Below are 23929 nucleotides of genomic sequence, written 5' to 3' on the forward strand. Positions count from 1 at the left end.
TGAAAAGATGTCCATTTTGTTCTCTATTATTCATTAATATTTCTTGAACCCTCAATGTGCGTTTCTTGTTCGTTTTTGTCGACGTTGACTGAGTAAAAGCAATAACAGTGTTTCTTCTTTGGAAGTCATTTTGCAACTAGCTCAGGTACAAAGAGAGCTTCCATTTAGACATGTCGACGGCTGCCTTCGACGAGTGCAGTTGCTCTGCCGTCGACATCGTGTCGCTCGTGTAAATGAGCCCTAACGTATTAATTTTCCATAGTAAACACAATTTTTTTTGAATAATTTTCTAATTTACGGCGATGAACATGTAACAAAGACAACGGATAAAGCCGACCATTGGATGCTGACTGAACATAATTTTGATTCGGGACATGATTCAAATTAAACATATTTGGCGGGTAGACGCTTTACTAAAATCTCCTTCTATAATTAGGTAGGAAAAGTAAAGTCATGATAATTAAAACTGTGTATTTTAAAATAGGTTGAAAAATAAACTTGATGCGAAAAAAACACGAAATTGTATTAACATGTTTTTAGTGATTCTAATGAAACTAATGCGATATTTACAGCCGACAAACAAAATCCTTATTCTATTGTTGATGCAGGTCAATCGTTAACACTGACTGAATAAAATAATATAATTTTATATTAACAATGCCTTGTAAAATATAGCTAGATATTAGCAAACAAGTCACGCGCAATATTCAAAATTTTTGGCATTAAATGCAGTTGTGAGTTCATGAATTATAACACTTCGTGTTTTTCAGCCACACAATAAAATAAATCATCATAAATAATGCGAACTTATTTTTTAAGTTACATTAAAACTGATAAATATCGAACGTATGTTAAAATAATGCTATGAGGCTTCGGCACAGCCAAAGTGTACTGTCAATTTAGTTTGACAGCTGTCAAAATCGAGCTATATTTTACGCGGTTTTAAGAACTCTAGCGAAAAAGGTGCTACGCACCTCATAACGCTGGACAATATTTCGTTGAGATAATAAACAAAGCAAAACTAATCGCTGTTTATTCGCATTAGTAATATTGTCATTACGAAATAAAGCGAGCGGAGAATTTAAATTAGTTTGCTTTGTTTTAGTGCCATACAGAGTTCAGTTACGCCACCACAATGGGTTTGCCTTAATATATTAAAAAACAATCTCAAAAGATTTTATCTTGACAACAATCTTAATCATATTCACCTGCATCCAATACAAAATATAAATCTAACATTTCACTAATTTACGCTAATTACACAATGTATTTAGAAATATCGCTAATATGATACATAACTCGTAGATAAAAACAATACCTATTATTATTTACACAATTTGTCATAATCTATTAATGGCACAGTCTATGCACATTTTCACGATAGTATGAAGATACCACTTACCCATTAGGCGAGTATTGGTACTTCATTCATTCATTCCAGTACAGCGTATCTTAGCTGCAATTATCTGTACTTTAAATTTTCTCTGTAAAGCGTCAACATACAAAGTTTTCATACCAAATAGAAAAATTTAATACTGTTATATATTAATAAATTTAATAGTTTTAAAACTACCCTCAATTTACTTGAAATATTATTTTTTTACAAAAAAACTGTGGAATCATGAAAATGGTGTTGTACGTTTTACATTTAACTAACTAAACGAAAGAACATTTAGGCCAACATTAAAGGACGAGTTTATATGCGATACACCTGTCTATATGCCAGAGTTGACACTGTTTTTCACTCAAAAACCAGAGGACATATCAGTCGACTTTAATGTAAAATAAAGAAGGCATAGCATATCGTATTTGCACTTCCTAGCATATGCTACAGGAAGACTGGTGGTATTGTAATTTTTAAATACATACTTTTATGTAATGAATTACACTGGTTTATAGACCGTCATTTAATATGACAATAATATGTATTTTCTATAGCAAGTAACTCGTACGAAATTAAGCTTTCAAAGTTTGACTCGATACACACAATATTAATTGCGAATAAAACCCTGCTTGTACATTGCATTCTATTTATACTAGTTTAAACATATGTATTTCCATTCTCCATACACGTACAGGAACGTTTAGCTTAATGAGAAAATATCTTTAAATATAACTGGAAGGCTTTGTGACATTTTCTCACTGCAACATTGTTTGTCTATGGGTGAACGGAAATGATAAGTTGTTGTAAACTTAAACAAAAACTGCTATAACAGAGCATTAGCCTAAAATTATTATGCACCATTGAAAATTACAACCCGCTATATGTGAATGCAGCTCGAAATATTTGAGATCAAACTAAACTATGCCAAAATTGATAACTAAATTCAAATTTTCGTGTAACATAAAACATGTCTTAAATAAAATAATTTGTGCGTATGAGTAATATACAAGGCGAGATTAACGAAAAAAAAATTCAGAGAAAAGTCAGTAATGTTAAGAAATATAAATTCTCATAATTTAATTTAATCTACATATCAACTTATATACACTGAGTTCGCATACTCAACATTAATTTTCAGTGAATTGGCAGATTGGTACTTTCATTTAGATTTTTAAAAAATACGTTCAAAAACGACACTTAACACTAAATAATAACAATTGTAGCGACCAAACCCATATTGATACATTTAACTTTATAATTCGTTGACGTAATTACATTTAAAAGGGCAATCAAAATTACCACACATTTTAAAACGAAAGTAAAAATCACGAATATAATACAATGACATGTAAACATTTATACATTACTAATTTATACGTTATTGCTTGAGCATTTTTAGATTACCTTACTCATTGGTAATTTAGGAAGTTAATAAAATGGATATGTAGGTTTCGAATAGAGAAAAGTATAAGAGAGTGTAGGAAAGAAAATTAAAATATCTCCAAAAACACGTACATTTAAAAATTTATTTATAATTTCTACTTTGGCGGCATTTAGCAAAAAAAATAATTTTACTATATATTAGCTATGTATATGTTATATTTAAGTACAAGTAAATAGGCAAGAGATGCTGCATTTTCCATCCAAATATTTACGTTTGAAAGTAGTGTAATTCCATTGCGAATTAAATAGCACTGAAAAAAAAATTGTATAACAGATCTGAACATGACTATTCCTGCCTTTTACAATATTTTATATTCTGGTCCGAATCGCAAACAAATAAACATTGTAGTACTTTTGTACTGTACCAACATTTGTAAACGTTTTAAAACATAATGTACATACATATAAAAATATGTCATTTCATTAGCCTCATAAGTCGAGTAATTTTCACAGAAAACACTTTCACAGTCACTCGTTAGTCATAGGCAATTGTTCAACCGTTTGTGAGTCCGAGGAGTTGGAGGAGTCCTCTGCTAGGAGGCGGCTCAACTGATCGTCTAGAATATCGCGTCGAGGTTCACGCTTGCCCTCAGGAAATTCGTCATCCGCCATCAAACTCTCATCTAAATACGAAAATGAGTCAAGGTTTATGTCAGTCGTCGAAATGGCCGTGCTATAAACGTCTATTCGTTTCTGCTGGCTTTGCGCCTCTGCCACCTTTTGCGTAAGCTTCGCTTTCGCCTTGGACAACGCTTCTGACTCGGATTTGTCGATTTTATTACTGTGTGCGCCTTTTTTCGATTTGAGCGCGAACGAGGAGTCATTACTCGACGAACCATCGTCTTGGAGCTGACTGAGTAACGTCCTCGTAGCTAGAGACATGCTCCCCCCACTATACAATTCACTGGTCATCCCTAAAATAGCAATAGTTCAATTTTACCCAAGTCTTTACTGATATTGAGAAAATATTTGGACAAAGAAAAAAAAATTTGTTACGAGCACTAAAAGAGCGAATGGTTCGGAGTTCAATAAAAGCTTCACTGCGCCTATTTCACAAATAAAATAAATATAATACACTAAATAAGGGGTACCTAAGGACCGCTCAGGGTTATGCCGGAGTTATATAATTTACGTAAAACACGAAAAATGCCCAGTTGCGATTCTCAGATACCCAGTATAAAATAATTTTTATATAAAAACAAATAATATTCATAGAAATACATATGTTTGTTGATGATATATTAATATAGTTGAAAAACAGTTGACTGTGATGACTTATGAACGCAACTTACCTCTCTGAGTTTCCTGGTGGAGGCTATCTTGTGACGAATGGTCACTCTTGTTCTTGTCATCAGCCATATATTCGGTCTCACTCTCACTGGACATACCAAGGTCTAAATGTAACGAGTTCAATTTGTCTTCGGTTTTTTTGCTATCCGGAACCGATTCGTTTTCCATATCCCAATCACTGGGCGAATCTTTGGCTTCGTTCTGGCCGTTCTCATCTTTATCCAAAGACGCAGTTGAATCTAAACTGCTCGCATTGCCCTCTTCGGGGTGAGTATCCAATAATACTGGCGTGTCTTGGGTTATAATATGACTCGGTTTATTTTCCTCTGGCGTAGGTTTTTGTATGTGACTATTTAGTATTTCGGACATGGTTGTCGTCTTTCCCGATTGCTCATTGTTCAGTTCCAACACAATCACATTGGATTTAGAAATCTCTCCCTGTTCCGACTTAGCTTGCAACAAATGATTAACATTCTTCCCCATTATAATTTTGGACATATCATTGCCGTTCCTGGTAAATTTTAAGGTTTTGCCGAGGTTTGCGCTTTTCTGAACAACTATTACGTTCCCTTTGGAACTGACCGGTCTAACTATGGGGCTTATGACTTTTTGTGTCGGCGTTAAACCTTTAACGGGAACGATGTCCGCCAAATTGGCAGTTTTTATTGGCTCCGTACCAAGAATTTTAGGGCTCGAACTGACTATAGTTGGTTTTAATGTTGAGGCACCTGGATGAAATTTGGATGTCGGCATTGTGTTAGGTTGTGAACTAACCGATACGAGCTTCATGGCTGTGGAAACTCCTTTAAAGTGGAATAAGGGACCTTCTTTGCTCGACTTTGCTGGCAAAACAACCATTGTTTTCCCTGACTTGGGATTCACAAATGTTTTTGCTGAAACTTTTAAATCTGTAGCGGGAATCCCCTTTGGGGTCAAAGTTTCCGAGGTGGGGGGTGAATAATTATTTGTACTGACTGGGGTGGATTTCATGGACGTAGTAGTCGACGATGATGTTATTACGAATTTTGGATGCGATATTCTTGTATCGATTGGGGCTTTAGACACAACAACCACCTTATCAGATATGGCTTTAACGGGCGTTGCAGAAGTTCTAACCTTAGGAATCGAACCTATGACCTTCGCCGCAACTAATTTCCTCGCATTCAAAGTTTTTTGCGCGGAACTCGGCGCTACGACTACTTGTCTGTTCGCAAGTATTTTTATATTGTCGTTGGATTTTTGTACAATTTTAATGTCAGGCACCGGGACTTTCTTTTCGGAGTCTCTACTTTTGAGAATAATTTGGGACGCCTTGATGGTGTTTAGTGGTTGCTTTGCGATCGGAGTGCTTTGAGCCTGCAATGATTTTGGGTCATCCGGATGTGCGTTTTCCGAAAGCCCTAACTCATGTGGCACTGTGGCGGGTTGCGTTAACAAATGCATTGTGGGTGACTCGCTAACCATTCCGGGTGAGGACTTCACTTTTGGCTTAAATTCGTCCATAAAATCTCTGTTTTTGTTAGACAGTATAGATTGGGCGTAGCTAGCCTGGAAGGTATTGGGTGGGCCCGAGTATTCCATTTGCAAAGAGACCGGATTGAACTGTTTTGCAGGTGGAGATTGAACATCTTTTGGTTGCTTTTTCTGACGAGGAGCCCTGGGCTTTTGCACTTTGGGTTTTTGCTGTCTAGGCGCTCGCGTTTGACACGGCTTACTAGAAACTTTACTAACTTGATTATATGAATGTTTTGACTGACTTGATTGTTTACCTGTAAGAAAATTCCGTTTAAAGTGTCTATATTAATATGAAAAGTCAAAATTATCACCAAAATACATACTGGCAGTGGGTTGTGAATATTTTGAATAAACTTGTGATAAGTTCACAAATTTCTGATGCATATTAACAGGAATATTTCTCATATTTTTAACTGGTGTGATGGTGTCCTCAAATTCATCATCCTCTGCTACTTTCCGCTTTCGACAAATTATTTCAGTTTCCCATATCTGAAAAGAATTTTGAGTAACATAAAATTTAAAAATAATTCATTACAATTTGATTACTCTACTATAGTGACATACTTTAATTTTGAATCTTAATACATCAAACATTTTGACATATATTTGATATGTGATAATAAAATAAAATTTTCGGTATTGACACAAATAACTAATTTATTTACACTTCGTTACACTACAATATAAAAATAAAAATGAACATAATCAAAAGGGGGGCAGTTTTAAATAAAATATTAAAAACTAAATTTATTTCAGGTATTCAAATTTTTTCGCACAAAAAAGAGAAAAATAATTCTTCCATAAATAATTCCCATGGTTACACAGAACTTTTTAAAATATCTGAAATTGTCACATATGAACTAAGACATTAAAAAAAGTTTACAAACTTTGCTTGAATGGTCTTCAGTAGCAATGGGAGGATAAACGTCATCCATTTTCTCACTGCATTCCAAAGCAGACTCGGCAGTTTCTGGATCTGGCATTTCTACTTCCTTTGAAACTGGTGTTACAAGTTTGTCTTCCATTTTTTTAAGTTCTTTATTTTCAGCAGCTGTTACTTCTGCTACCTTATCCGCAATCTCTGTGTACATGGTCTGTGCAATACCACGCGGCATCAGAGGTATAATTCGACGTCCCTCGCTGATCCATGCTAGCCCTGTGTTTGGACCAGCTATGCTGGAAATTAAATTGAATTTTACCTACAACACCTAGAATATACTTTTAATACACACTCACAATGGCTTTCTTATGTGATGGACAAAGCATGTGTGTTTCACTACTACATAGTAAAGAATTTCTTTAAAGGTTGTAATGAAAAGAATTAAATAACTAATTAAATGCCTCACAACTGCTTCAAATCAACAACTATTAACTCATGTCAAAATTACATCATGTCTGATAGAAAAATCTTATAGTTAATTTTTATAAAAAGAAAACTGAACTATTTATAAGTATAACCATAAATATATAATTTTAAGTTATAATTAACCACTCCATTTACAATAAACATAATGTTCCAATTTAAAAATTATTAAATTACAACACATGGTTTGTAAAATAAAATATTTAATGATTTAATAAATACTGTAAATCCAAAAATCATATTGTGACAGTTATTTCTTTTGATAGGTTAGATGTCAATATGAAAACTATAAAAATTTTAACTTAGTTTTAGATACATACTATTCATTGATTGAAAACTAAATAGTATAAAATAAAAGAAGAACATTCTACATGGCTGTATAGATTTTAAAATGAATACTTTTCCAAATACATTCACAAGTCTTTATCCATTTCTTATAGGAAAGCATTGCTGTGAATTATTAACTCTAAAATTTACTTGGCTATCCATGTTAAAACAGAGCATGCAGCCATCTTTGACTGAGCTTAGGACAGATAAAAAGTTGATATTAAGTTTTCTCAATTTATAAAAAAAAATTAACTTACTGCTCAGCTATTGTTGCTAAGAGCTCGTCATTAGACACGCGTCGCGCTTCAGCACTGTGGCGGTCATGGCTTATATGCAAAACGGCGCGCAGTTCCTCGAGTAACTTTTTTCTATCTTCTTCTAATGCCCCCTGCGCTCTAAACACGCTTATCACATTCGAATATGCTTCTAACTCTGTAAAGACACATACCTATTTATAAACATTGAAATAACATTCATAATTTCGAGAAAAGATAGCTTGTATTGAGTTCAGAAAAGCATAGGAGGGAAAATGAATGCCATTATAAAACTAAATATATACCAAGTCTTCTGAGCGTCCGGCGACATTCGTCGCGTGTCATATTTAAAAGAACGGGCCACATGTTTATTCCTTGGACTAAATCAGTCTCAAATTAATAGTGGATTATATGATTTGAACCACATTTCTCTAAAATATCTTACTGGCAAAAATATCCATACTGTTTACTTCACATCAAACGACAATTCGTTTAGTTTGACACTTTAGAAACGGATAGCTTGAATATTGTCTTTGGGTTTGGGATGGCAGCTTATAAATCAGAAGTTTGCATTCGTTCTCGTATTATTATAAATTGATCGGTGTATTTGTATATTTAAAAATACAATAATAAGAACGAATAAATATATTTTTCAACGTTAGACATAAATTGAGATCGGATTTTTTTTTTAAAAAATGTGTTTACGCCTACAAGCTTTTACAAGTTAATTTATTTCCTTTAGCTGATACATTGTTTGTGTATTAAAATCTAATTGTTTAAGCAGATTAAGCATACGTTGTTTCTAGAATGATTTAAAATTAAAACTATTAAATGTACTATGAACTCAGGTAAAGCTACTTAAGATGTAGATTTAATGGAAGATGTTTGTGTATAGATCATTTGTTTATAGGGTCTAAATTTAAGAAATAAAAATATACAATATCATCTACCTTAATCTAAACGTATAATATAATAATAGACAACTGTCAATGCAAAGAAGAAACGATAGGAAAACACAATTCAAAATATTTGAGTAAAAAGTGCCTAATTTTATTTTGTTTCATTTGAATGGTAACATTTATAGTATAAATACTATAGATAATATATTTCTGTCACCATATTACAAATATACAGCTAACAAACTTATATTATTTGAACAAGACATTTAATACTGCCTCATATATAAACTAATTTATGCTAATTCATCAAGAATTAAATACCGCTCCACTAAAATATTTCTACAATATTGTATGAGGCTCTAGACAAATAATGAAAGAGATAAATTTAACCTATCAATAGTTGTTGATCGAAACTTGGAAATAAAATGTTTACGGAAATTAGACAAGAAATACTGCATAGCATTAAGGAAAACTTCTACTATAATTTTTTTCATTTAGGAGCAACTCAGAATTTCTATGCAGATTTCATAGCTCAGATTGACATATGTCAATAAGTTATAATAATATAACGGCTGGCTGTGGTAAAAAGATGTAATTTAAATGTCAATTTCAAAGACAAAAATTTCTGTCAAATGTGCAACCAAAAAGCTAACGACCAACGGCAAACGGTTAAATTTGAATTTTGTTTTGATTACCAAAGCTTTAAGAATATGTTTTGATAAGTCAGTGAATGTTCTTTCTAAATTGTTTTTATTTAGATTTACAATATGACCGATGTAGAGGAAATAATTGACTATATTAAATCATTGAAGAAAGGTTTTGACAAAGAGTTATTTGAGTGTAAATTAGAAGAACTCGCTTATGTGGCCCAAAACACTGGGTTGGACGATGCCAATTTTCATATTCTATTCAAGCTTTGGCTGAACTTAAATATACGTATGTTATGTTTGAATATAGCTATACTATATTGCAATGATCAGAAACTGTTGATTTTTTCGGATAAATGAATCAATCTTTCTTTATTGCAGCAATAAGAAAATGGATGAACCTTGGTTGCTGTATTATTCCACAGCAACGAGTAGGACAGAACTCTGTAGAATATGCTTTGCGGTGGCTGCTAGCGAATAATAGGAATCCAATATTTCATCCCAGAATTTGTTTTGTTTTGGACTGGTTAACAGGTATAATTTGGTTAATAACTATATAAATATCTGAGCCTATTTTTTGTGAGGGATATAGTTTTATGCATGTGATTATTTGTTTTGTTTTAGTTGCTATGGATACTGACTCAATTGATAGCACTGCACTTGACATGGGTTATGTAATATTTTATAGTTTTTTATTCTCTGAGAAATTGGTAAGAATTTTTCTTTATATTGATATTATATAATATACTCCTATGACCCTTATTTTTTCTAGGTTTAAGTTATGTTATGTTAATTTTATAGACCTTACGTATATACATTATGGAACATTTAGTTTCTCTGATAACTTTTTAAAGTAATGTTGGGAATCAAGAATTATAGTATTCTATAAATAAAAGTCAGAAGCTGGCTGCAATAAATTTAAAACCAAAAGCTTGACCACTTAGCTAAAGGAAAGTAATTGTAATTTAAAAAATAAAATACCTTTTAAGAACCTGATAGTGACTAGTTTCAAAAGATTAAATATACTTAATTTAAATATTATATACTCTTTTCAGACATCTCATGTAATAAAACTGATATATGTTTTAACTAAACCTTTTGATGTTACTAGAAAAAATGTATTGGAAATACTTAAAGAGGTTAAAAAGAGAGAAGGCAAGAAAGTAAGTGGACCATTTATTTATTATTGATGTGCAATAAATCTATGAAAATAAAATAATTATTCACTCTAAATAATAATAAGAGAGATATATCAATTATATATGTTTATATAATTATTGGTATTGTTATATCAACAAATAAACAATTTTTTCTTCAGAGTTTAGTTAGACAACTGCAAGTTCTCCTTGGTTTGTTTAAAACATACAAGCCAGAATGTGTTCCAGAACAAATGCCTTCAGTTTCTGTTCATACAGCATTTAAAAAACTTAATGTTCAACTTGTTGAAAGATTCAAGATGTGTCAGGTATGTTATATATTTAATTTAAAAAATTCTATATTTTTCATTTCTTTATAGACAATAGAAAAAAGTTTTTACTTAAACACGTAAATAGAGACAATATCTATATATGTCTTGTGCTGTATCTAAAAATGACAAAAAATTACTGTAAGAGCTAATAGATCCGGCTGGCGGTTCTAGCTAAAGCTTGATGATGATGAAATGTCAGTAGTTTACAGTTCATCCTATTGCATTAGTCTATTTTAATAAAAATATTTTAGAATTGCTTAATAATTGTAATAGGTGAATTATGGTCTTATTCAGACATTGTGTGGCCCAGTCAGCTAAGCTTTTACATTTGGTGTCTAAGTATACATGACTGTATGACAAACTTAAGTAACTAAATATTATAATAATATCTTAATATAATGAAAAATATAGCCGGTTATATTTATTACAGATTCGAAAAAATAATAACAGCCAGACAAAACTAAAGCTTGTATGGGCTGATTTGGGAATGGTGAGTTTAACAATTAATAGTTGATATCATATACAAAAATACAAAAAATTTCATGTGAAATATAATCTTGCATTATCATACATACAATGTTAATATTTGACTTTATAACGTCATTCATTATAACGAAATCTCTATAACATAAATATGACTTAAATTTCTTTGGTTTAACACAAAACCCATACATTAATTCACTCTTTATGAGGCAACAGTAATTCTCTATTACGAACAAATATTTCCATATTTAGACATCAACAACATACTTACAGCTTACAAAACTAACCTTTTGCGGTGCCCAAATTTCTATGTCTGAAGTCATAAACTCTTATTAGCATATTATCTTGCTATTGACATAGCAAAACAAGTCTGGAAAAGTTAATAGAATATATAACACATATGTGTTTAGATATATTTACCTATTGATTCTGAATGAACTTATTAAAAAGGTAGGTAGGCTTTTTCTTTTTGTAAACTAATGCTATGATAACGTTTTAGGGAAAGACAAACAAAAAACATGGGCAACTGGTACCCAGTTTGGAGTTTGTGCAAATAGGATCGACACAATATAAAGGAAAAATACCACAGAAAACACATTTGGACTTTTCTGAGTAAGTTAAACATCAACACTAATGTTAGGAGATTTTTTTTGTATGTGCTTACTTTAAGAATAACCTAAGATTTATTTGAACATCCCTGTGAAAATTACGATACGGATTTTTGTATCTGTTCTGTGATCTTTTGTTATTTCTAATAGGTAAGTGGGTGATCAGCCTTCTGTGTCCGACACATGCCGTCGATTTTTATGCCTCACAATGTTATCCTTCTAACAAAAGTAATTTTATTTAACAAAAATTATTATTATAATTATTATATTATCAAACTGTCAATCATAAAATTGCTTGAAAAATTTCAGGCCACAAGCATTACTGCAGTACAGTCTGAACCATCAATTGTCGCGACCAGCTAGATTACGTGCGTTGCTAAGCAACGCGACAGGCCACACTTTGTTGTCTCTGACTGACCAACATCAGTTCACATTTCTAGTACATGATTTGCATCATGTCCTTTCATATTGTAAGTATTTTATAAAAAAAAATTTATTATGTAATAGTATTAATGTCTTCTAACTAGACGTATCTAAGATACCATAAAAGTGCATTTTTTTATGTAACGTCAAACAGGTGGTCAATAGATATCATGGCCCATGGACACTTACATTGCCAGAGGGCTCGCAAGCGCGTTGCCGGCCCTTTAAGAATAAGGACATTCTCGCTCTCTTTTCTTGAAAAAGCCTAAGCGGAATGTGAGCGGAAGCAAGCTGTGAAAAAATTCAAATAAAATTTGTGGAATTTAATATCTTCTTCCCAGTCTTCCTTGCATCATCATCACATAGTCTTGCCGAGAAAGAGAATTTTCTTGGCCAGTTGGCGATCTTCCAAACGACACTTATGCAGGGCTTACCCGTTGTCACTAAGTTTCTGGCGCAATTCTTGCCGTTTTGGAATGAAAAGGATTACTATGCAGAAGTAAGTGATTGTTTCAGAAGTAATACGCTGAAATTATTATTTTATTTATTAAAAGATTTACAGCTCATAACTAAATTATATACTATATAAAACAACTTGTACAAACAAAACTTCACATGTACTTATAGAGGAATTTGTATAAATTAAATAACTTTAGTATTGTCTTTTGTTAACATAGCTTTTACACATTAAGAAAAACACTTTTTGAACGCGTGCTTTTCAGCGTGCGTGGTCACGGTCACGGAATTATGTAAATAATTATTTGTTCAAACAGTGTTTTTCTTAAATAGCTTTAATCCAGGCTAACTGGTACAAGGAAATCAAAAGTTATAGCTGACCCGGCAAACGTCGTTTTGCCATGTATATTATTTCCAGGAAACATTTTTTAGTTCAATAAAAAATAACCTATCTACTATAATAAAACTAGGGGTTGATCGTGGAGGGGTAACAATTAATTGTTACCCCTCCCTAAACAACCCTTAAGGGTTGTATGTATTTTTGTATGCTGTATCATAAAAAAATAAAAACAAAAAAATATTTTTTGGGGTTGACACTCCTTATCACTTACTACTTAGTATGCATAAAAAAATCGTTAGAGCCGTTTTGGCAGAATATGGGAACAAACATTTTGACACGAAAATTTTATATATATAGAGATATATGTAACTCCATAAATTCAAGATTCGAGTGCTTTTCAGCTATAGTAGTTATGTGACAGATATTTGACGTTATGACAATGTTGACATATCAACGACAATAATCGCAAAGTTGCTATTTTAAATTATTTTTTTTACACTAAAATAGGATGACGTCGATAAACCTTAACATTCCACTGTTAAGGTTTATCGACGTTCAGGGTGATTTCTGATTGACTAAAAGTAAAACAAAAACCTTTTTATAAACTGCCTCTTTGGTAAAATAAGAACCAAAGATTATCAGGTCTTCGGTTCAAATGGGTGGGGCTGATTGAGAAAAACCCACGATTTGAATGAATCTAAATTCTGAATTATAATTTCAGATACTGTCCCTTCTTGAATGGATTAGTATTGACAGTCCAGAATTCGTTTTGGACATATTGGGTGTGGTCACACAAATGTGCTGCAGAGCTCAACCAATACACCAATGCCTTATAATCAAGACTGTGACTGCAATGTATACGAATTTGGTAAGTCAATATACGCCATACCCTTCAGTCAGGTACCTCATGTCCGAGCGTCGTGTTCAGCAAGGAAACATCTGGAGTGGACAATCTGTTTCCACTGGTTTCTCTCCATCGCCTCTCTTTTTACAGTATACAGTTTTGTACCCCATTCATATTTTGGTGTTTGAGTGTTGTAATGCCCCCAATAGGGCACGCGCATAATAATAGTTAAAGAACGAAATTCGTACTAGAACCAGTGAAGTTTCTATTTTGCTCATATTACTTCCGGTTATGTAAATTTGCTTTGATTATTTGCAATTATTAATTTCTCGGAATCTTCTTCCAATTCTGACAAATATGACATATGCGCCAAATGTCAAAGTGACAGTTTTTCTTTACCTAAAAAAACACTACGTCAAAAATGCGTTTAGAAATGAGAGAACAATAAATTTAAATACCTTCAGTTATTATTATTACATTATCATAGGCACTAGCCTCCGAGAAAAGATCGTACTTATACGGCCGGCCACGCGAGCCTTTAGGTATTGAGAGAGTGTCCACTTAACATCTGGTGAAGCTCTGAATATTGAAGATTAAAAAAAAATAGCACCAATTTCTAATAAATTTTCTCTCTTTATACGCATCTAAACTACCATAGAGACCTGTTTAAACAACACATTTCTACTGAATATATAAGAATAATTAAATTTCATGAAAATGTTAGACGTTTGAAGAATTCGGTAACGGTTGTTTAGCGTGTTTCAAATAAAATATCAATGGCGTTACAACCTTTATAGGGCTAAGCCTGTCTGTATCTGTTTCATGATCATTTGTTAATCTAATATGCAAGTAGGTGATCAGCCTTCTGTGCCTGACGCACGCCGTCGACTTTTTGGGTGTAAGGCAAGACGGTTTTCTCACGATGTTTTCGTTCACCGTTCGAGCTAATGTTAAATGCGCACATGGAAAAAAATCCATTTTTTCCGTCCGAAAAAATATTGCAGTTTTTCTAATATAAATAACTCGTATCCATCTTTTGGGACCATTTTCTTTCAATCTACAGGACTAAAGATTTGTTGATTTTTTTAGGTTTACACGAGTACGCGACCAAAGAACTGTTTCGTTCTTGGGAAACCTACAGATGAAAAGTTTAGAGAGGGGACGAGCATTGTGGCAAATTCTCTCACTGATATGTGTAACAAGTGCTTGCAAATCAATCCAGGTGAGTTATTTTAACTTGATTTTTTAGCTTGACTTAAACTTGAACGTAGATATTTTTTTAATGACTTTATTTGTGAACATACAAAAAAGAAGTCAATCTCATCAGTTACCGTGTAGCTTAAAGTTGCGCAGCCCTCAGTAAGGAAATTATGTTTGTCATTTTTAACTGAATAATGTAATTAATTAAGAAGAGGTTGATGTTATTCATAATACACTAACCGAACCAGTTTTTCCTGAGATTAGGATAAGCAACCAAAAAACCCTCTAGCTTATCAATATTTGGATAAAATGTTTCATAATTTTTATAGATGATATACGCCTAGTACTAAGCGGCCTTCAGGCGCTAGTGACGTGTGCGTATACGTGCACGCAGATTGGGCGTGGCGAGAGCGTAGGCGCAGTTCCCGGTATGCTCGTACTGAGTATGCCCTTGTTAAACAATTGCGCTCTGATGATCGATATGCTCGCTGATTTATTAAAAATGTATGTTTTTTTTTTACTTATTGTTTTGTATATGTCTGTTTTATATTTTTTATAGACTAGTAAGAATTCTTTCCCTGATATATGCCGGTGACCAACGGTGAATCTTTTTAGATTTTTATGAAACTAGCTTATGTTGAGTATGTGAGCTTATATGTTTATGTTGCATTCTAATCTACTGCAAACTGTGTTTTTACCAATTATTATCAAGTTAATATATGTTTACTTTTCAGGTACAAACGACTTCTACCCGCATACAAAGCGAACCACGGCAAGGATAGTTTGTATAATAGTTATATGAACGTCCTCATACCATTCTTTTCTGATTTCGTTAGCTGTCTCTCCGAAGAGTTTATTAACAATCGCGATAAGGGATTTGTTTTTCGTAATCTCCAACCAAAGGGCGTCAATAAACTGATACATTTAATGCCCGACATCAACAGCTCACTCAGTGTCAGAAATCATTTGGCGTTCGCTCCATATACGTATATGAGAATTGGTTCGAACAAATTTAATGATGAATTCATACATGAATCGGTATTTGAGAGATTAACACATTTAAATGATATTATGATCACAATTTCTAATTAGTGTGCTTTTAGGTGAGCGGTGTGAAAGGTTAATAGTAAATAAATGTATTTTTAAACAATAGTTTTACAGATATTAGAACTTACGTCAATATAACTATAAAATGTGAGATTTTTTTTGGAATTTTAAAGCGTAGTTTAACGAGTTATTTTTTTATGTTACGTGAGTGTTGTGACTAGAGTTATGTTTAGAATTGGCATGTGCTTGCATTTCGTAAATTCTAATCATAAAATTACAGTAGTAAAGTTCTAGAACGTTTTATAGAATAAAACCTTAAAGAAGAAATTATAAGATTTAGAGTCGACACTTAGCGCACACACATTAATCAAATTCCGTAAATATTTAAATCGGACAGGCCTAGTTAAGAAATCAGGTGAACGCCATTGCGTATACGAATTTGTACGTAGATTTCACGTTCCCAACGTCCGCCTATAGTTTTAAAACTGCTCTTATCGTTTGTACTTCAGTTAAATCAGAACCTATAAGAATGGAAGTTATATAGATATATAGGCCTGCGTTATAAAGTGCTTCAACAATGATTGAATTAGATCTAATAAAAGAAAAGTCTACATTTATCCATTACATTTTTCCACACAGTCGATAAAGCTTGTTAAAAATCGTGTCAATTTTACCGTTAATAGAAGCAACTTCTCTGTACTACACTGAACCCCGTGAGAGAGTGTTGGCCTAGACGCGTCAGCGTGCGACTCATCCCTGTGGTCGTAGGTTCGATCCCCGGCTGTGCCCCAATATACTTTCTTTCTATGTGCGTATTTAACAGTCGCTCGAACGGTGAATTAAAACGTTTTTAGATCCAGTTGACAGCGTATGTCAGGCAAGAGGCTGGATCACAAATAATCATATAACATACAGACGTCTGAGGCCCAGACCTAAAAAGTTTTTAGCTCCACTGATATTATTTTAATCTGAACCCCGTAAAAAGACTAAAAGTCTAAAAAACAAGCGCCACTAATCAATACTATTTTGTTATAATGAGTGTAATGGGAATCAAAGCGGCCACTGGTTTAAAAATAAAATTTAAACAAACTTTTTCAGGAATTTGCGTCCGTACGAAATTTGTTATTTATATTATTCTCAAATCAAATAGGTTTTGATGCTTTCGTTGTGGTTTAGCTGGCTATATGAGTAGGATTAGAAAGTTATCCTAGTGTCTAAATAGTGTAATGTGTATGCAAATGTGTGACATAATAATTTCCTTTAATTGTTCAATATAAAGTATATTAAAATAATTTTATATTTATATCTATAAGCTTGCGAGTTTAGTAAACAAAATATACAAAGCAAACAATTGCAGAGGCTGAAACACGGGTAGTGTAGGCTCGAAGTTTTTAATCGATGTAAACTGAAAGAGTATGAACCATTTTAATCATTTAAACTAAATAAACTAATTCCAAATTGTATTTTTAGATTACTTTTACATTTTTTAATAAAATAATGAATAAAATATTTACTGTATTTTCTTTTATCAGTGTCTGTACTCTTCACCAAAGTAAGTAAAATAATGTGGGATACATAGAAAATATAATGCTTAAAAATTAAACTTTTTAATACTGTGTAATCTCTATGTAACGACGTAGTACCTGAGGCAAAGAAATCAATTTGGCTTTGCTTGGTTTAGCTTGTTTTCCTTGCAAATATTCACTCTACATAGCATTACGACCACTCTCAATAACGACAACAACTGAGTGATGAAGCACTTTTTAAGTTGAAAAAATTAGTCAAAACCTAGTCCACAATAAACTCGTCTGTCGGCATCATGCATACGAACTTTCTAAGAAATTCGTTCTTTTGATTACAAATTGGGATTGCTTGCTTGGCTAGTAATAGAAAATCACTGTATTGACGAAAAAGTTTTACTGATACGCGCAATAGAACTGGGCCTGAGCCTTTGCCAAGCATTAAAGAAGCCCGGGTAGCAGCTCAATTATTGGAAAAATACTTCCTTTATCACCAAGATATGGATAAGTAAAAAAAATCAACAAAATTAATGCAGCAAAAGACGTCAGACAAAAATAACAGACTACGAAATAGCATTCAAATATTTTTTAGTCTGCAATATACTTTTTCTTTTTCTAATACTGATTTTTATTCTTTCCATTTAACAACTGTCTATAACGCCATAAAAGTGTCGTTATATGGAAATTACACTTAACTTAGTTTTTAAAAAGGAAAATACACTTTATTGGTGTGATCAAAGAGTACGAAGAATCCACAGTCCGAGTAGGAATATCGTTTTTAAGAGCAATCGTGGATTTGATTTGATCTAAGTATGTGACTTTTTAATTTAAAAAAATGTGTTGATCCTTCACTATAATTACAATGGTTTACTCTAATTAAAAACACAATACAATATAATACCTTGTTACAAAAAAAAAAACAAAGTCGCCTATAACTTTTGTGTAATTTTGTTGTGTTTTGTGTAAAAAAATTTATTGAAGTACAGTATATTAGATGGGCCCAGAGCTATTACTAGCGATTTTTCAAATGTTGTATATTTTACGAGTTATTTAAATAAAAAGTAATTGGCGTTTACTTTATTTTGTTCCGCGAAACATTGTATCGTCCGTCTCATCTCACTCGAACTTCGAGCATACGTTTGTTTCAGTGTTGCCAGATCAGAGGATTTCTCCCTAGATTTAGGGGTTTCACAACGCGATAGGAGCAGAATAGAGTATAGAATAAAGAAAGAATATTTGGGGATTTTTTTAGAGGAATATACATTATGGTTTTTTTGAAAATAATATGATTTATTTTCGGTGATACCTATATCATTTTATTTACCGCTGTAAGATGTCAATAACAAATAAGAAAAAGTGTCAATTAAAATCAACCAATACTAATAAAAAATAATAGACGAAAACCCTCTTTTTTATAATTATAATTTTTGCTAGCATGTATAACATACATCATTACCGAAATAATTTTTAGAATCGGTTTAGTAGTAATATAGATTACTTTTACAAACAAAAAAAAATAGTTTTAAGCTTTAATAATCTCTATCAGTAGAGATAATATTCAACTCTGACAATCACAAATAAATACACTTAGATCCAGGTGAGTAGGTAGTATACCATACGCGGTACTCCATGTGGTGGTGGAGCTACTCTTTATACGTGACACTTGTGGCCCTGGTTAAGTAAACCACATATTAATATTTTATCTAATTGTATTGAATATACTACGCACCGTTCAATATACCCTCGAGTGTCTACGTTTCATAATCATACATTTTGCTAGCCTACAACGTGCTCTTAAGATATAAATTGAAGTTGCTACAAATAAAATATTACATTGTTTTAACCGCCATCTTGTGGAACTAAATGGTATTAAGTGGTGAGGTGACAACTTAATTGCGAGATGGCGATGTATAAAAATTACATAATTATTTAGTCTAGATAGATTATGATTTATTCTGCTGAGACTAAAAAAGGGTAAGTCATCCTTAGTTGCTAAATTCATAATATAACGTATTATTTCGTTATCTAACCGTTTTATAGTAAATTATACTTGGCTAAGTAGCAAAGCTTTAACGCTTAGTCTTAGTACCTTAAAACTCTATGAGATGGCGTTGACATAAAATCAAATTATACATAAAATAACAAAGCCATACAATTGTAATATATTGTAAATAAAGCCTTTATACATCGTAGCCGTATATAATTAACGATAAAATGAAAATAATAGTTTTTAACCGTAATTTAATAAATTGTGGTGAGATTCAAAAACGAGACTTAGTATAACTACGAATATCATAAGTCAAAATACAATCATACCTTTTAGATGTAGGGCATTCACACATTCGAGGTTCGATTCAGACGTTTCAAGCACTACTTTTTGACAATCGCTTATTATTGCTGACAGCTGTCAGCAAGCGCCTGCTATATCATTTTGTTAGATATTTGTCAAACGATTTTTTTCATTCATATAGAAATTTTAGAGAAAATTGTATTGGATTTTGTGTTGTACAATTTTCTAAATCATCATCGATCACAAGATCGTGCAGATTGCATTTTAGTAACATTATTATGTATTGATTCATTAAGTTTCCCTATACAAAAATGTCCAAGACCACTCGTAATCTCGCTTCGTTACTTAAATTTCCTTTTCTTTCTGATGCTCATTTATTTTTCGTGGTCCGCTCGCTGGCATAAATTATGGACACCTCTGCCAGAGTGCCTTCAGGGCTGTCGTCATAATCGTAAACTATGATAACAGAGGATCATATTATATTTAAATGTATTACCGAATACATAAACACAGTATTAAATATTTGAAGATATTGTTTTCGCATCACCATTGTAAGATACAAAATAATTGTTTATTGAGCATATTTTTATAAGTGTTGGTTGTCTTTTCTTTAGTATTGAATTTAACTTCAGTTTGTTTGCATATAATTAAACGAATCATAATAATATCATAAAATTTTCATATTACAGAATATTCTATTTATTATTATATTATATTTTTTTATATTATAAAATATATTTGAAATAATTCGTAATACTTGCTATCAGGGCGTTATCACGTGTCGCTCATTTCTGAGAAGCTTATATGTTTTATGGTAAAAAAACGAAAATAATACATTTGATCTTTCGACTCTATTAACAAACGCGCCGAGAAGTATACAAGAGACTACAGTGTGTGTCTTAGTAAAATTTCGCAACAGCCCTAGCGAACGCGGGGGTGCCACCCCCAACGCTTCAATGAGAAATATTTCAGAGAGTTTGTCCCCTTATGCCCCTTTTTGTGAACGACATCGTCAAGGATATTGTGTTAATCGGACTCTGCGATACTTCACCGAAATTTTCTTTATTGCGAGGAAACTGTTTTCGTCTAAATCTGTTCATACTTGCCTTAATTTAAGTACAATATTGAGACAAAGGAACAGGAAATTTAGACACTTTTTATCATTAAAATATTGGTGCAATCATTTTGTCTTGTAAACACTAATATATACTGTAATAAATACACGTACATCTGAAACTCAACAAATCATTTTTCGAGACTGTTTTTTTATGTTCTGGGCAAAACTAACAAAAGATGGTTGATAAATTACATCAATCAATGTTGAAAAATAATGAATAGTTGCTATCATCACATCAGCGTGATTAAATAAGCCTACTTAACAGAATCCCGAGGTATGTGTATGGAAAGATATGGTGTAAAGTTGTCGACTATAGCAATCTTATTAAAATCTATATTAGTTATAACCTAGTGGAATGATACATCAGCGACAAATCTTACAATGTCTACTGGGTGATGTGGAAATAATGCTGATGTAGTTGAAATCACTGTTGTACACCAACTGTTGTTCTGCATACATCCGCTACATTATTTGTTCGTACCGTGAAAGTAAACATCGTGAGGAACCCGAATTTCATTTTTTTAATAAATTATCTCTGCTTAAACACGATTACGATCTAGCCTAGCTTAAGACTAATAAGTAAAACTAACCTTATTTACTAAAAATAATATTAAACATAAGAAAATGTCCAATAACAGTTTTCGGCGCATAGACACTCCGTTATTGAACAATTTTTTATCCACTTAACACTGTTTAGCCCTTAAGACTAACGTGGATTCATACTAATTCACTAATTCGAATGGTATGTCCTTTTCAATCTTCACAAAAGCCTATTTTGTCAAGAAGTTAAATAGAATACCTTAGACACAAAAAATGGTTAGTCATCCATTAAAAAAACATGATTGAGAAGACACTTTTATAAAGACAAATTTTTAAACCTGTTAAATGAGATATAAGAAGATACCTCTGTTAAATAATTGTAATAATAATATTTTCGTATCATTTAGCCTATCCCACGGTCCGGTTTGGCTAAAATATGCGTAAATGGTAACAATTGGGGTTCTCGAGGGGTGAAGTAGTTGTTATCAAACCCTTTGTGATCCCATTCCTTTTATCCCTCAAAAATCGCTTGAAGGTTTCTGTTTTCGATTCTATCCTGTAAGGGTGGATTATATTTTCTTTCGGGCTAATTTAGGATCAGTGTTATTGTAATATATTTTAGTAATGAAATGAAAGTGCTTTACCGAATAATTAGCGCGTGTATCTGACATCATAGCGCGTCCTTGTAATTTTCCGTATATAGGTATTGCGCAGTTTAGAAAAAATATTTTTTTCAGGTTTTATTCAGTACTAAAGATCATTTAAAATAAGTGTTTTTCTAGGTCCAAAATTATTATTAATCTATTCTAGATCTCCGTTGTAGTTTGCTTTAGTCTTTAAGTTTGTATAAAATCGCACATATACATTACTTTGCATGCGATAAGGAGTTGTTACATCCAATAGGTAGTAGAAATATCATTCTAATAGACGTACATTATAATACCTACTCGCTCCCTTTGACGTTTAAGACAAGGAACCAACGAAAGATAATGTAATGTAGGTAAATTAACTAATTTCATAGACAGGTAAATATTACCTTAGTCACTCATAAATTACATTTGCAGCCCCCGTTGCAGGTTTGATCTAAATCTTACGCATTTAAGAAATTCAGCGTCGCCTCAAAATCATAAAACGTTTAGCCCAAATCCCTACAAGACGGCGCAAATAAAACAGACGCTGAATGTCAAAGCACTCTAAAAGCCTGAGATCTGCAAACACGAATGAATCGCGTTAGTGTGGGAGCACGCTGTCTGTAGCAATCGATAAAATTCGGGCCCGCGCTCCGTCCGTCGCTATGACAACCACCCCATCTCAGGGCTCAGTCATGTTGACTTAGACGGATAGGGTAAACGACTTATTAATGGTTTTTATGTTATATAAAGTGAGTTAAATGTTCACCTTATGTTTAACTACTGAGACAACTCAGCGTTTCATAAAAAAATTAGATCAGTCGAGCGCCTAAAAACTCATGAAAGATATTTTATTTTATACATCTAAGTTACAAAAAATCAATCTATAAAATTATTGTTCATATACTTTAAATAAAAAGCTAATAGTCATTTGGTTAGGTTGGTTTATTACAACTTTTCACGTGTGTACAATGCCGAGAAGTCCACCATTTTAGTAGACAGCGTGACGCCATTACGAAATATAGCTACGTTTGGAATCCATTTTGAGTACGTTATTTAACCAATTTTTACGAGAGTTTTATAAGGTATTGTTTCAGGAACAAATTGTCATTTTAATATCAGTTTTAAAGTCAACATTTAAAAAAATAACTTAAGGAATATAGATTAGTTTAGTACGCGAATTTGTTACATTACTAGATTAAATGAATTGTCACGAAGTTTATTTCTGTAATATTCCGCTGGATTAAAAAACATGTTTTTCCTGTAATACCCAATTAGTATATAAAGGTACACCTACTAAGCGTAGGTCGCAATAGGCGCAATACGATCAGTACAGCATCTGACAATACGATTTTCCATTGTAGAACACAAAGAATATGAATAGTCCTATTTTTGTTAATTTTAAGTAGTACATGTCTTTCGTATTACACTAAAAATTTGATTTTCTTTGTTTAGTACTACGCTTGCTACTATATATGTAAAGATTAATAATATTATGAATAACCCATTTCACTCTGTATAAATTAAACCTCTTATCCAGGTAAGTCTTTGTATTGCACGAACCAAGTATAGTGAAATCAGTTTAGTTAAATACCCTATTGTTATTTTAACAAGATCAGACCGTTACTTCGACGTTTAATTCAATACAACCTATATGTTCGTACCAAATTAATATCCATATGAGCTCTAAACATTCTTTGCAAATAATCGTGATTATAACTAAGTTATTCCGAGGGTGTCGAACTTTGTGAGGGCGCATTTTCTCCCTACAACCCTCTCTACACACAGCTTACGACGAACTATTCAAAACATTGGGCATGATAAATTTCTAAGCTTATCTTA

General features: G+C 32.4%; 2 protein-coding genes across 5 annotated transcripts; one reads left to right on the forward strand and one right to left on the reverse strand.

Moving 5' to 3' along the window:
- Window positions 1–457: 457 nt before the first annotated feature.
- On the reverse strand, window positions 458–8052 carry LOC123707013 (BRCA2-interacting transcriptional repressor EMSY). 2 transcript variants are annotated; one of them, XM_045656758.1, is made up of 6 exons: window positions 7882–8052; window positions 7580–7754; window positions 6520–6808; window positions 5956–6121; window positions 4120–5886; window positions 458–3450 (listed from the first exon to the last, which is right to left on the reverse strand). In XM_045656758.1, exons 1-6 carry the CDS (start codon window positions 7940–7942, stop codon window positions 3296–3298), a joined length of 2613 nt encoding a protein of 870 aa, XP_045512714.1. In that variant the 5' UTR covers window positions 7943–8052; the 3' UTR covers window positions 458–3295. The 2 variants fall into 2 exon arrangements, with proteins under 2 accessions (XP_045512714.1, XP_045512713.1); XM_045656757.1 differs by having other exon boundaries at window positions 458–3741.
- Window positions 8053–9134: 1082 nt separating this feature from the next.
- On the forward strand, window positions 9135–17490 carry LOC123707455 (centromere protein I-like). 3 transcript variants are annotated; one of them, XM_045657509.1, is made up of 13 exons: window positions 9135–9411; window positions 9504–9656; window positions 9747–9832; window positions 10178–10285; window positions 10441–10587; window positions 11021–11080; window positions 11573–11685; window positions 11991–12151; window positions 12446–12603; window positions 13622–13768; window positions 14834–14966; window positions 15289–15448; window positions 15679–17490. In XM_045657509.1, the coding sequence occupies exons 1-13, from the start codon at window positions 9243–9245 to the stop codon at window positions 16034–16036; spliced, it is 1953 nt and encodes a 650-aa protein (XP_045513465.1). In that variant the 5' UTR covers window positions 9135–9242; the 3' UTR covers window positions 16037–17490. The 3 variants fall into 3 exon arrangements, with proteins under 3 accessions (XP_045513465.1, XP_045513466.1, XP_045513464.1); XM_045657508.1 differs by having other exon boundaries at window positions 9137–9411; window positions 15274–15448; XM_045657510.1 differs by lacking the exon at window positions 15289–15448 and having other exon boundaries at window positions 9136–9411; window positions 15679–15888.
- The last annotated feature ends 6439 nt before the right edge of the window (window positions 17491–23929 follow it).

Source organism: Pieris brassicae, chromosome 3 (genome assembly GCF_905147105.1).
Source record: "Pieris brassicae chromosome 3, ilPieBrab1.1, whole genome shotgun sequence".
In the NCBI taxonomy this organism is placed as follows: domain Eukaryota; kingdom Metazoa; phylum Arthropoda; class Insecta; order Lepidoptera; family Pieridae; genus Pieris; species Pieris brassicae.

Coding starts and splice junctions, on each gene's coding strand:
- LOC123707013 (XM_045656757.1), bottom strand. CDS start 7,942: ATGTGGCCCGTTCTTTTAAATATGACACGCGACGAATGTCGCCGGACG. Junction 6,122..6,519: donor CTGAAGACCATTCAAGCAAA/GTTTGTAAACTT, acceptor AATTCTTTTCAG/ATATGGGAAACTGAAATAAT. Junction 5,887..5,955: donor ATATTCACAACCCACTGCCA/GTATGTATTTTG, acceptor ATTTTCTTACAG/GTAAACAATCAAGTCAGTCA.
- LOC123707455 (XM_045657508.1), top strand. CDS start 9,243: ATGACCGATGTAGAGGAAATAATTGACTATATTAAATCATTGAAGAAA. Junction 9,412..9,503: donor TTGGCTGAACTTAAATATAC/GTATGTTATGTT, acceptor TCTTTATTGCAG/CAATAAGAAAATGGATGAAC. Junction 13,769..14,833: donor CTGCAATGTATACGAATTTG/GTAAGTCAATAT, acceptor TGATTTTTTTAG/GTTTACACGAGTACGCGACC.